General features: G+C 37.8%; 2 protein-coding genes across 4 annotated transcripts in view; one reads left to right on the top strand and one right to left on the bottom strand.

Annotated features, from left to right (window-relative positions):
• The window catches only part of LOC135209406 (probable ATP-dependent DNA helicase HFM1), a 285,878-nt gene that overhangs the window by 155,606 nt on the left and 116,120 nt on the right, over nucleotides 1-14,152 (top strand). The gene's annotated exons all lie outside the window — the stretch shown is intronic.
• On the bottom strand, nucleotides 2,699-12,491 carry LOC135207326 (acyl-coenzyme A thioesterase 5-like). 3 transcript variants are annotated; one of them, XM_064239030.1, is made up of 5 exons: nucleotides 11,955-12,479; nucleotides 9,551-9,733; nucleotides 8,972-9,194; nucleotides 8,032-8,820; nucleotides 5,143-5,283 (listed from the first exon to the last, which is right to left on the bottom strand). In XM_064239030.1, the coding sequence occupies exons 1-5, from the start codon at nucleotides 12,228-12,230 to the stop codon at nucleotides 5,273-5,275; spliced, it is 1,482 nt and encodes a 493-aa protein (XP_064095100.1). In that variant the 5' UTR covers nucleotides 12,231-12,479; the 3' UTR covers nucleotides 5,143-5,272. The 3 variants fall into 3 exon arrangements, with proteins under 3 accessions (XP_064095117.1, XP_064095100.1, XP_064095107.1); XM_064239037.1 differs by lacking the exon at nucleotides 5,143-5,283 and having other exon boundaries at nucleotides 7,337-8,820; nucleotides 11,955-12,263; nucleotides 12,379-12,491; XM_064239047.1 differs by lacking the exons at nucleotides 8,032-8,820; nucleotides 8,972-9,194; nucleotides 9,551-9,733 and adding exons at nucleotides 2,699-3,977; nucleotides 4,694-4,919 and having other exon boundaries at nucleotides 5,101-5,283.

The following is a 14,152-nucleotide window of genomic DNA, read 5'->3' as shown; positions in this document are numbered from 1 at the left end:
GGGGATAACCTAATTCTCACTGCAAATGACCTGGACAAGGTGATGCAATCATATGATTAAAGATGAGGCTGGGCTGGGGCCTGTTTCAGAGTAGGTAATGCTTATGCAAACTTTGAGGGCAGCTTAATTCATATACACTTGCAAAATCATATTAGAAAGAATTGATTATACCACATGGGTTTAAAGGGGACGTAAGTGCCCCATAACACAAATAGTGATCAGAAATGGATTAGGTCTTGACGTGGATGAACTGGTGGCCAGTTTGTCCGGACACGTGACATGTAGGAGCCACAAAGGAGGGGGAAGATTTCTAGAGGAACAAGAGGCGAGAATCCAGAATCCACAGTAGCTCAGTTGCAGCCTGTAACAAAAGCAATTTTGATCTGAGCGATGTTGCTTTTTAAGTTAATAGTCAGTTACATTACCGATCAATATCGAGTAAAAGTTACGTTAGTGGCTTTTAACTCGAAAAGATATACATTGCGTCACAGTGATATAGTCTTTGGCTGATAGCCAAGAATAATGCAATTATAACGCAGCAAAGATAAAACACAATGCAATGGTAACACAATAAAGTGAGAGCACAACCTGTTTATACCACAATAGGATTATAGCCCTATTATAACACAATACAGGAATATAACCCAATTATAGCCCAGTTATAACACAATGCAGGAATATAACCCAATTATAACACAATACAGGAATATAACACAATTATAACATACGGAATATAACCCAATTATAACACAATACAGGAAAATAACCGAGCTATAACCCAATTATAATACAATACAAGAATATAACCCAATTATAACACAATACAGGAATATAACCCATTATAACACAATACAAGAATCGCTCAGGGAATTGAGAAGGAAATTAAGTGGGAGATCGAGATGACTGCTGTAAACCAGAACTTGCACACGACCATATCGGAGATTGGAGTCTGCGTTCCTCAGGGGCGCCGAGAAGGAAGCAAATTGACTCCACAGCAAATACTTCATAGAAAAGCAGGAGCAGCATCAGCAGCAGCCATCTCCAAAAGGGAATCAGTAGCTCAGGAAGGAGCTGCATGAGACTGGCTCGTCTGAAGGAGTGAAAGTGCCTTAAGAACGATCTGCAGCACTCTTGCCCTTTTATCAGTTCAGAGAGGGTTCGCCAGCATCCTGCAAGGTGGCGTTGCCTGTCCTTCCACAACTCTCTCCCATGTGGTCACTTCGGGCCACGAGGCGAGCATGGGTTTAGCATACAGTATGGCCGCTATAGTAGATTCACATCAACCGTGCATCTGATGTCTAGGTCAGTCCTTTACGACGCTTCTGATTGGCTGTTGATAAGCCAATCACAGGGATGGAAACTCAGTCTCTCTCGAGTGTTCACAAAGGCAGGATGTACGTTTCGTTTATCCCGAGGGATACGCCTTTCAAAAGTACCCCTCAGGAGAGGTGGAACATACATCCTCCCTATGTGAACTCTCTCGAGAGACTGAGAGTTTCCAGCCCTGTGACTGGCTTATTAACAGCCAGTCACTTAATGGGAATGATGTGTGAACTGGAGAGGCAAATCCTCCTGTATTTCATTATGAATGAAATTGGTCTTAAGTTACTTTGAATCGGAGAGGGCGTAAACTTATTACAAATATATATATATATAATGCAGTTCGCTCCACAGGTAACTTGAAGAAAGTTGTTCAAGTTGCTCTACCGTTTCGGTTTCCCGCCAGCCCTTTTCAAGAGCTCTTGGAAAGGGCCGGTGGAGGCCGAAACCCATATTCCTTCATCTTCATGAAACAGAGATTAAAAGCATATATATATATATATATATATATATATATATATATATATATATATATACGATACATACATACATACATACTACTACATACATACAACATCATCATACATACATCATACATACACACACACATCTATTATGTGTGTAAATAAAGGTTTTTGCCACGAAGGAAAAAATGAAAAAGCGAGATAGCCAAGTACTTTCGGTCATGTCCGAACAGGACCGAAAGTACTTGGCTACCTCGCTTTTTCATTTTTTCCTTCGTGGCAAAAAACCTTTATTTATACATAGCATCACGTTTTATATATTTCGTGATCAAGTTATTCATATTTGTGTGTGTATATGTATATATATATATATATATATATATATATATATATATATATATATATATATATGTATAACTGAAATGCCTAAGTTTCTGGTGGCCATACTGTTCCTATTAAAGATTCGACTTTCAAGAAGCGGCAATGCTATTTATTATATGTATATATACATATATAAAAATTAAACTATTCATTTATGTATACATGTTTGTGTGTATATATATATATATATATATATATATATATAAACCGTATTCATTTATATATACATTTATATATATATATATATATATATATATATATATATATACATATATATCTAATATATACATATATATATATAGTATGTATATATGTATATATATATATATATATGTATGTATATGTATATATATGTATATATATATACATAAATGTATATATAAATGAATACGGTTTAGTTTATATATATATATATATATATATACACAAACATGTATACATAAATGAATAGTTTAATTTTTTATATATGTATATATACATATAATAAATAGCATTGCCGCTTCTTGAAAGTCGAATCTTTAATAGGAACAGTATGGCCACCAGAAACTTAGGCATTTTCAGTTATACATATATATATATATAAAATTTAACCGTATGCATTTTCCCTTAAGGGTGTGACTCCAGAAGGAAATACTGTACATGGTATTTTGCCATGGTGGCTTGCTTTCTTATTGGAGACTTGAGGCTGGTAGCATTATGCAAGGTGTTGAATATTTTTTCAAAATGTGTACGACTAAAACGGTAACTATTTATAAAAATTATTTTATTAAACCCTGTTTTCTGCACAATTTTCAGTATTCCCTTTCAATGATAAGACTTGTTGTGGCAACAACAAGATGCAGTAACGCCCTAAGTTGAATATTATGCTTCTGTCGATTTATAATTTCCAAAAGTTTGCAAAGTTTCTGTTTTTGGGTAAAAGTAACTTTAAAATGTTGTCTCCTAATTGGATCGATATATATATATATAATCCTCTTGGCTTCTTAATTAATTTTGCTTAGATGTCGTTCAAAAGATTCTCCTACTTTGTGTGACTGCTGGAACATTGTAAATAAGCTTGATACCAAGAGCTTTTATCGCGCACGTGCCTTTTGAAAAATGCCTGCATCCGTTGCCATAGGTCGACCTGGGCCTCACATGTTCCCAGAGGCGTGCCTCCCCACTTGAATGTCACTGACTGAAACTCTTTATCTTCCAAAATGGGTAAAGAAGGCTGCAGAGTGGCGTAACACAGTGGGTCGTAGGGGGAATGCAACAGGTGGCCCGCGCCCTTGTATAAAACAGTCTCATAATTGGTTTTGTTCGCCTTCTGCATTCGCTCTTCAAATGCGGGAATACTGTGTTTGAACTCACAGGGATCATCATCTCCGCACACCACCATGAATTGAGTGTCTTCGTCAGCCTCCTCTACGGGAATGAGCTGTTCGTTAGTAGCATTATTGAAATATTTCTGTAACTTGAAGTGAGTCAAGCCGTCATTGTCAGTCACCAACTCATCTCTCGAGAAGACCTTGCCCTTTATCAGTAGCTTTCCTCCGTAGTAATACTGACTGTAAAATGGGAATGTAAGCGCATTAATTCCTATAACTGCCTTCACTTCTTCGAAGAGAACGGCCATGTTGTAGCCAATGTCTCCAGATTTACTGTTGCACACGACGCCGCATCTGTCAGGAATTACTTGCGGCTGGCTCATCAGAAATTGAATTGCCTCCTCAAAATATTCGAAGTGAACCTTTTTTGGAGTTACTGGTAGATCATCATAGTTGAATACTGCAAGTGCCAGACTGGCGATACCTTTTGAGGCTAACGTTGCTACAAAAGAAAGAAAAAAATGCACATTTTATTAAGATTTTTGGTATAATTTCCTTAAACAAAACTCAAGAGGTTTAAATTCGCCTCAGTAATGTAATTACTTCTGCAGTTTAAAACGTGTATCTTATCAATATAATAATATGGGCCTTTACAGAAAATGATGTAACTAGTGACTACCCTGGTGATGTGTAATGCATAGTTACATATTGTATTTAATTGTTAAATGTCTCAGTTCTAATGAGATTTTATCATAATCAAATTTTAAAGAAAATATTGTTCAGAGAGATACAAAGATGTATGGGGACACACCTCTTTTGTGCTACACCAACTCTGTGAAGTATAGTAAGCTACAACAATGCAAAATAAATTCACGGAAAGGAAGTGACCAGGAACTGAAGTTTTTGGAAACAGATGGTCAGAGAGGGCAGTAGTTTTGCACATTTGTGTTCGCTAACAGTTGTGTGGTGACTTTGTCAAAGTCAAGATAGCCCTTTTGTGAAAAGTTAAGCCTTAAAGATGTTGGTTGATATTGATGGATATGAAAATATAACATTGTTTTCGGAAGTAAGATGATGAATGCCAAATATACTTTGGTATAAGTTGAATCAGGAGTGAATTTTAATATGAAGCTGAGGATCATTTGTTAACCAAGCCACTGTATTGTACTGTCTTTGTTCTTTCATAAGAATTACAGAATTCTTGATCAGTATCCTCACCTGAACGAAATTCGAAGAGCCCTCCAATAAATCCAAATAAGTCTATGACTCCTGGGAAGGGTCCAGGACCTGGTGGTAGGTAGAGAGAACCTCGAACTCTTCCATGCCTCACTTCTATACGTTGTACTCCAGGAGCCGTCAAGTGCCGTTCCAATTCTACACTTGCTAAAGTGGTTTCTGGCTCTGCTGACAGGTCGGCATGACCATCATGGACACTTACTGTAATCTGGATGAAAGTGAGATGGCATGACTGAGCAGGAGGTGGAAATGTTAGTGTGTCGGTATGCACTGCAAATACTTGATAATGTACCTACTTTAGTTTTAACAAAGCATATAATTGTGCCATAGCTAAGAAGTGGAATATTAGGAAAAAAAAGCTCCACCAAACGTGTAAAGCCGCCACCTACTTTCCACGGTATTAGTGGGTTGCGGCGAAAGAGCCTGTGATACTTTTTCTCGGTGGGGAGAGTTGAGAGGGTGCTCAGTAGGCCTGCTGGAAAGACCCCTTGGTAAGAGCCTCCAACTGATGCAGCCTTTTCGAGATCCACTCCTCCATTATTGTCTGCTATGTAGTGGGCGTTAGAGGAAAACTGAAAGAAAAGTAGAATGTACATCAGATATTGACTGTTTTTCTTCATTGCCTCCAACCAGTTGTGTCATTTCATACATCAAACATTCACACACCACTTACTATTCATCTTCATATCCCACAACATCACATTACATCACAACCTTGTCTCATTTACTTTTTCACCAAACCACTCACTCCCAGTCACATACGTAATTTAACACATACCTTACTCTCTTCATAATAATTTAATCTCCTTCAATAACCTAACTTCTATTCTCCATTTCTACACCCTCGCTTGCCATAGATAGCTTCTTCCCTTTACTTTCAAACTTTTCATTCAGTTGTTTTATAACAAACAACAAATTTGCGACCCTTTTCCATGCCTAAAACCACTGTTTTTCCTTTTGTCATCTGTTTCACTTACCATTTATACCACAGTGGAGTTATTGCCTCACGTATTCCTTCAGAGCATTTCCTTCAACCGGGCATGTTTTATCAATCTTGTTCAGCCTTAGTCACACACTCACCTTCACACCTCAGAATTTCACAATTAAGTGCATCAACTCCTGGTGTCTTCCCATTCTTGAACGTCTTTTATTGCCCTATTGACGTCAGCATCTTATTCATTAAAGTCCCTTCCACACGAGGGGCAAAGACACGTCGGGCACTCTGATTTACCCGTCATTCTCTCGCTTTTCAACAGTGTTACCAGATCAAACAGTCCAAGGGCGGCAGTAGTCACAGGCAGGCGAACCTATGACTTGGACCACACTCGTGACCGCCATCCACTCACGAAATTGGTAACAGTGTCTGCCCGCCGTGTGGAAGAGGCTTAAGCAAGTCTCAGTCTTACGGTAGCATATGAAGCGTCATTATGTGTGTATGAAATTGCCTATATGTGTAACATATGTAGATTTGTGCGTGCTTGTAGTAAGAGAAGGCCTTGCAGCTTTTAAATTCTGGAACACTGTTAAATAACATTGTGGGAGTATGGTGGTTATAAAGGTTATACCTATTGCTTGTTCAAGATTAAGAGCGCTGAGAACACACAAATATAAAGGTGTTATTGCCAGTTGCCTGTGGCCTCATTACTGTCAGCGCACACTTGACCATATTAAATTTTTTTGTCTTGTTTTCATTCACTTATTATTGTTGAATGTTAATTTAATTTAATTTTTAAATATAATTTTTTTGCATAGTAGATTAAGCATTATTTATTCACTTCCACAAGGAGTAAAAGGAACACGATAACATATTTATTCAACCCACGATTTTTAACTCAAATTTGCCTTGAAATCCCATTTAATTGCTGACAGCTGTGTGCTATTTTTATTACAGTATTGCGTGTGCCCTCTTCTAATACCCGTTCATGTATTAAATTTACTTCTTTTTTTTTGTAAATGTGTGTGTGTTGCTTTTCGTAGAAAGATTTTTCAATGCAAGCTATATTCATAAGCTTCTTTTAAGACGAAAACGGGTTTCCGTAATTATTTTTATTTTTTTATTTTTGTCATAGGCACTGCTTATCGTGGAAACTTTTTTTTTAATGCAAGCTATATTCATAAGATTCTTTTAAGGCCAAAACGGGATTCTGTTATTATTTTTTCTGCTGGCACAAGTAGAAGGGAATGCTTTCCCGAATAATATTAGATAATAGTGAATAATACTAGTAATAACTAAAGAAGTTTTCTCAGTTTTCAATATAAATCGAAGGCGAGGACGAGCCAAAGGATCTTCTAATTTAAAATCTTTATTGAGTTTGAAGATTACGACTGCAACACAATAAAGATTTAAGATTAGAAGATGCTTTAGCTCGTCCTCGCCCTTCGATTTATAATAATAATAATAATAATAAATAATAATAATAATAATAATAATAATAATAATAATATACAAAGTAATATGTATCCAGTATTCATTTTTCGTGTGCATCAAAAATAATTTTTAGTAAATAAAAACGTTGTTTAACGTTCGAAACCCAAAGATTCAGAGTATCAATTTAAGTACGATAGAGTTGCAAAAAAATGACGTTAAAAGCAGGTGATAGTAGTTTGTGATATTCTATAAGTGAAGGCAAAAACCAGGGCAAGTCTAACCTATTTATTTAGGAGGAGATAACATTTATGAATTTGGAAGATTCTACCTTGCGGATGCATAGCAATAAAACCAGTAATGCTAGGGTGCATTATTAATGCAGTACAGTGTCATAAACACATGACAACTTGTCGCACATACTCATTATAAACAGGTTACATACAAGTCAAAGATTCATTCTCCACTTTACAGTTGTTGACTTAGTAACTATACTCTGTTTTTTTTCTTCTGTCCATCCGCCTGTGGTGTTTTTGTATGGCAACACTGCGGCCCGGGCTTTAGATAGTTACATTCAGCTTACATTCAACGATTATAATAATATCCTATTTCGAATATTAACGGTGTAATTCGCATACAGTAAATTATTAAAACACTTTTCAGTTGCAGATGTACACCCAGATATCCTTTCATTTACCTAAAACTTACAAATAGCGTAACTATCTAAAGCCCGGGACGCAGTGTTACCATACAAACACCACAGGCGGATGGACAGATGAAAAAAAACAGAGTATAGTTTGTGATAAGTGTCCGACGTGTGTTTATGACATAACATGTTTTACTGCAGTGTGGGTGCTCCCCTAGGTGATGAATTATGACTTGCATTTCATGTGCATAGGAAGGAAGACATTCTTGAACAGAAAGTAAGTCTTGATTAACAATATTTACAGCTTACTGTTTTGCTGGAGATGCTTCTGGTACCAGGGGCTTTCATCCTGGACATGCCTGGTGATGAACTTCCTCATACGAAGCCATAAATCTTCTTGTGCTTTGCACGTGCCCTCTGCGTGACCTCCCCACAGGATGCGTTGCCCAATCATCTTTTCCATACCCTCTTCATCAGTAACAGGCAGGTATCGGTGGTAAGATTGGTAGATTAAAGGTCCATATGGAGGTTCAATCAAATGTCCGGCACCTGGATAAATCACGACTTCGTAATTGGTCTTGCCGAATGCGTCTAATCGTTGCTGGACACCCAGTGTAGGGATGTCTGTGGACCATCCATCGTCATCACCTGCGACTGCTAGAAAATGTGTTCCATCGTCAGCTTTTTCAATTGGGATAAATTGTGGGTGAAATGGAGTAAAGTGCTCGAGGTAGAGATTTCTTTTCGGATAAATTCGCCCTTCTTCGTCAATCATCAAATGTTCAAAACCCATTTTCAGTCCTTCCACTAAAGTCTTTCCTCTGTAAGATAGTGTAGAATCCAGTGGTATAGGAGTTCCACTGATGCATACCACTGCTTTCACCTGAGACACCCACGTAGCTAGAGCAAATGAAATGTCCGTTGATTTACTGACAGCTACAATCCCACATCTGTCTTTTACAACATTTTCTTGAGATAAAAGCACGTTTATCGCTTCTTCAAAGTAATCTAGTTCGAAGTGCTCTGTACTCTTGGGAAGGTCTTCAAATCCAAAATACGCCAAAGCCAGTGAAGCAATCCCTCTTGATGCCAGTAATGCTGAAAAGCATGTAAGTTTCGTCACACTAAGATATTAAGCTAATGCGTGAAGAATGATATGCAGTACTTGATTAATTTTCTCTACTCTAATTATATGTAAGCATTCTTTATGCGAGCTTATTATTTAGTACACCTTTGCAGAGTGACTCACCAGATCTGAATTCTAGGAGTCCTCCTACAGCCCCAAACATATCCAAGACTCCAGGGTAAGGACCCTTCCCTCCTGGCAGAAACAAAGTACCTCGAACTCTTCCCTGCCGTATAGGTATTCTTTGTACATCTGGTGAAATAAAGTGCCTTTCAAGACACACTGTTGAAAGAGCATTGGATTCTTCATGCAACGTCTTGTGACCGTCTATGAGGCTGATGTCTATCTGCCGAGAAGTAGCGTTATTAGACACTACATTTCAGAAGGTACTTTGGCAGTGAACTATACACTCTTAAGAAAAAAAATCACAGCCAGTGTTATTCTGACAGTCCTTTGATAAATACACATTGGACACGTATTAAAAGTCTGTTAGGCAGGGCTAACTACAAAGTTATGTTCTCTGAGTAAATCAGAGGCTAAAACACTGGTGTATATTATAATCTACTTTACTCATTCGTTTTACACATTTTTCCTTAATTGCAGCAATAAGTCATTAAGGTTTCCAGCACATCATTAAATGCTAGCTCAAACTAAGTTAGTCATGCAGTACATGCTGTGCATAATGTGAGAGCTGTTACCAACCTTCCAAGGTGTTTCAGGGTTCCTTTTGCATAGTCTGAGAAAAGAAAATTCATCTGCTGCTGGTTTCAGAGTTGTCAGAAGGCCAGCAGGGAATATTCCAGTGTATGATCCTCCCACTGACTCTTGCAGAGTAACATCTACTCTCCCACTTGAATCCGAGATGTAGTGGGCATGAGAGCAGAACTGCAGGAGAATAATATAGTTCTTTACAATGCAGTTTCTTTTCAGAGATCCATATGGTACTTCATATTTTTTCCTATATCAGCCTTGCATTTAATGAACATGATAATGCAGTTTTGACCATTTCTGGTGTAAAATCCGATGTTATTTAAGCATGACTATTATTTATGGGATTAGAAGTTTTGATAACAAAAAGAAGTGGGTGCAGCTATTGAATTTTACCTCCTCAGTTTCCTTTATAGTTATTTTTTCAGTTTCCTTTATAGTTATTCTTACATATAGCATATACCAAAATTCACTTTCTTAACATCAGGCCACAATCAAGTACAGAGCTCCCCTTTCATGAGTAAGATTATTAAGGCAGAATATCAAGTATTATGCTGTAAAATAGAAAAGTGCATTGATCTTTTATTTTATTTTTGTGAAACTTTTAAATGAATCTATTGACCCAATTATTGTAAGCGAATGTGGACACAATTTAGCCAATTATTAACGCTTATTAAGTCTTAGTTTTTGGAATTCCCATTTGGACTTGCTGTCCAAGTCTAGAATCAGAAATGGAGAGTTCCGAACCCACTCAAGATGGATTGGAATGAGGTAAGCGTAAAACCATTAGTGTCAAGAAATCGAGAACTTTAAAGAGTCCATTGGGGTTATTACAAATTCATATACACGCGGTAAACTCGTGACCATTAAATTCCACGAATATATCCGCTTGGTGTGACTAGTAATGAATGAAGCTCAGTGAAAGTGTATGTTATTTGGATCTGACAATGCACTACTAAAATATGAACGCTTCAAAAAAATAAATATGGGTTCGTCAGCAATAAATATTGTAGCTGCAGTGAGGAACTTGGGAGTGTTTATTACTAATAAATTGTCGATGAAAACCATATAATACATATTGTAAAAACCCGTAACTATCACATTAGAAACATTGCATTTATTATAAAATACCTAAACGAAGATACTTTGAAAAAGGCAATTTGCAACCAAATACTTTCGAGGCGTGACTGCTGCATCGTTACACTATACAACTGTCTCCCCAACTACCTACTAAGAAAACTGAAAGGGACACAAAAATAGAGCTGCCGCATTAATAAAGGGACTACGGTCTTGTTATGGAATACCCCCCAGCATTAATTTAGCAACATTGGCTCCCAGTAAAAGTAAGAATAGAATACAGAATACTTCTTACAGTCTAAAGCACTAAAATTGATGAACCAACACAACCGAGAAACTGGTTACGCTCCTTTAGACCTGAAAAGAATATTGGAAAGACATGCAAGTGAAGCATATAGGCTATTTGAACCTACGTGGAACAAATTTAAGTCAGGCGAGAGAGCATTTGTACATTGTGCAACAAGACCATAACTAAACGAAATACCGCTGAAGTGAAGATCATACAGAAGAAAGAAAAGAAAAAAAAAAACTTGAGATCCGCCCGTTCTACAGGAGCTACGATACTGACGAGAAAAATTTTGAAAACATGCAAGGGCCCGCCAGAGGGAATCATATCTGTGGAGGGCTGTACATAAAACCAAACTATGTGAAAGTATAATTTTAATAAATTTTTCACGTTCCTATTGTACAGGTATTTATTTTTAACTAAATGATGACAATGATTACTTAGCTATTTTGACCTGTAATCATTACTATACCACTGGTTCCATGCAACGTAAAAACACCATGCAAATAATACAAAACAAGTATATACTTCCCATACCACTAATGATTATGGCCAAGAGATGGTTTCGATAGTGTCAAGGGGCTGGATGGGTTATGATGGGATTGCCGGTTATGGGGTATGGACTATGTCGCAATGCTAATAGCTTAGCGCTCGTGTTGTGATGTCAGCCAGTCTTCGATGTACTTTGGTCTATTTGGCAGATATTATTCTCTTGTTTTAAAGCTTTTCGAGTCATTTGCATTAAATAAAATTATTAATGTTCAAAAGGAATATTTTTTGTTATATATTTTTAATTATTAGTAATCATCACTGATATTCCGGTTACGTTTCGAATTTCGTATAAATTAGCGGTCTGGTTAAACCACGGTCTATGACTAGTTTCTTGACCGCGAGTTTAAACTGAAAATATTGTTGGATACGTCTAATATGTGGAGCATTTCAGTTGCTATTTGTGTGCGTGTGTTAGTATTCTGGGTGGCATACAAGGTATTACGTACATACTTATGGTTCTGTTTCTCTGTGTACGAAACTTACGTGCTTCCCATGTTCGTCAATGAGGTCAGCGCGTAGGGTGACTGGGGAGTTGGGCTTCAAACCGCCAGCTTTCAACTCCGTATGAACATCATGTAAGCAGACTCGAGGGCTGGCTTCCACCCAGACGTCTCTGCTTTGTATGTGTTTGTTTCCGAGATGCACCGTCGTTGCTAAACCTCTTCTGCCAGTCGGGTTTAGTCTGTATTTCTTCGCCAGTAGTCTTGCGGTTGTCCGTAACCTCATTTGGACTACACACGTCAAAGCATTGCTGATCATAGTGGCTTTTCTTTGTCACTGCACTTCTCAACACTGTTTGGAATAAGTGGTATTTATTAATTTGCTATTAAAATAGTTCCATTTGATCTACTAAATCAGCGTAAATTCTGAGCATTTGAGGGTACGTTTCGTAGGGACAGTTACGCACCGGTTTGTGGACTTGCTTGATTTGGCGAGTTCGTACTTTCACTAGTGGGTAGCAGGACCCACGGTCTTCGTATATGCCTAGACCAGGACTCACTCTCTCTCTCTCTCAGTCTCAGCGGTCCCTGGGTGGCAGTTGGTATACGAGTTGCCAGTTAGCCATTTACTTGGCAGATATTATCCCATTTTCTTCGTACCCAAATAAAAAGTAGTAGAGAACCTCTCGGCATACAATAGTATTATGCCATGTTATCTGTCTTTGCCCTTTATCTAATCTGTACTAACGGCACCCTTAGACACTTTTAAAGAGATTCTTGTTAACTTTGTGGTACAATTGTATGCGTTGTGATGGTAGTAGTAGTAGTAGTTGGCGCGATATGCTTTTGAAACGGCTCCCTTGTTGTTTTTATTCCTCCTTTGTTTGTGTTTGAGTTTCTTCTCTTTGAAATACCATATTTCTTTTAGAAAATCTGTCCTATTCTCCACTTCCTCCTCCCTCAGTAGATCTATCAATAAGAGTATAATAGCTACTATTTCCTCTTTATTTTCTTGATATGGTTGCTGCACAAAACTATACCTATTTCTAATCGCATTGCATGCTGGACAGTAAAGTGCGAGAGAGGGAGTGGCAGGTATGCTGTCCTTTTTATTTTTATTTTGGTATACTGTAAGAAATTATATGTATACTCGGCGCTAATACCGCTAGTCATTGGCCATAGTTCTTATGCGGTTAGGCCATTTAAATAATTGAAAAATAAGGCCTTTGAATGACTTAATCATGTTTCTCTCTCCCCATCGTGGATACCTCTTCATTAGACGGATCGATCGGCCCTGAGCACCCAACGGCTTTCAGATTTTATATACAGGGTGAGGTTGTAAGGCTTACGTTGTGTCCCAAGCATGTGCCGAATGCTATATGACGACGAGTCTAGACGTTGAGGATGTAACGGTCTTGAGTATCAAACTGCAGGCAACCGTAATCCTTATACCAGGGTGGTAGTTTCAATTAACTGCGAATAATGACTGAAATAGGGGAAAATTGGCTGGCTAATGACGGGTATTTCAGTTACGTTTGGCGTAGGCTTCTCATTAGTGGTGATAGGTGTTCATAGTAGGGCATTAGTGCCGTCATGTCAGTACGCCACAAGGTTCTTTGTAGCGTCCCTGCGACCCCTATTATTATTATCAAAATAGTTTAATCAGACCACTGAGCTGAATGAATATCAGCTCTCATAGGGCTGGCACGAAGGCGTTTGGCCCATAGCTGCAACCACTTTCTTTCCTTTTACTGTACCTCAATTCATATTGTCTTTCTTCCATCTTGCTATCCATCCTTTCCAAAAAATTATTTCATAGTGCAATTGCTTTGAGGTTTTCCTCCTGTTACACCTTTCAAACTTACCTGCTCACATAATGGCGTCGCTGAAGTGTAAGCTATCATTAGCTTTTTATTTATATCTTCCTCCCTAAGTCTATTTTACTTGGATATTGTTGATCCTAATACCGTCCCGTATGAAGGAGTCTTAATTATGAGTAAAGAAATGAATTTTATCTAATTTGATGTTAATTAGTGTGCACTCAATATGGAACAGCTCCAGAAGTAGGTTGGTTGATTGATAATAAATAAGCCAGCTGTATGTCAACATTGGCTCTTGCTGTGTGGGAAGATGTCAATGGCAGCAGGAGATGTGATGTGGACCCACTCTTGATTTGAAAGTTGAAGAATGTTTATAAATAATTTATTATGTATGATAAAGCGTGGAATCTTTTGTTTTGAG

The sequence above is a fragment of the Macrobrachium nipponense genome, chromosome 11, assembly GCF_015104395.2.
Source record: "Macrobrachium nipponense isolate FS-2020 chromosome 11, ASM1510439v2, whole genome shotgun sequence".
Lineage (NCBI taxonomy): Eukaryota > Metazoa > Arthropoda > Malacostraca > Decapoda > Palaemonidae > Macrobrachium > Macrobrachium nipponense.
The sequence above is the reverse complement of the archived record's forward strand: the minus strand, read 5'-3'. Positions and strand labels throughout refer to the sequence as shown.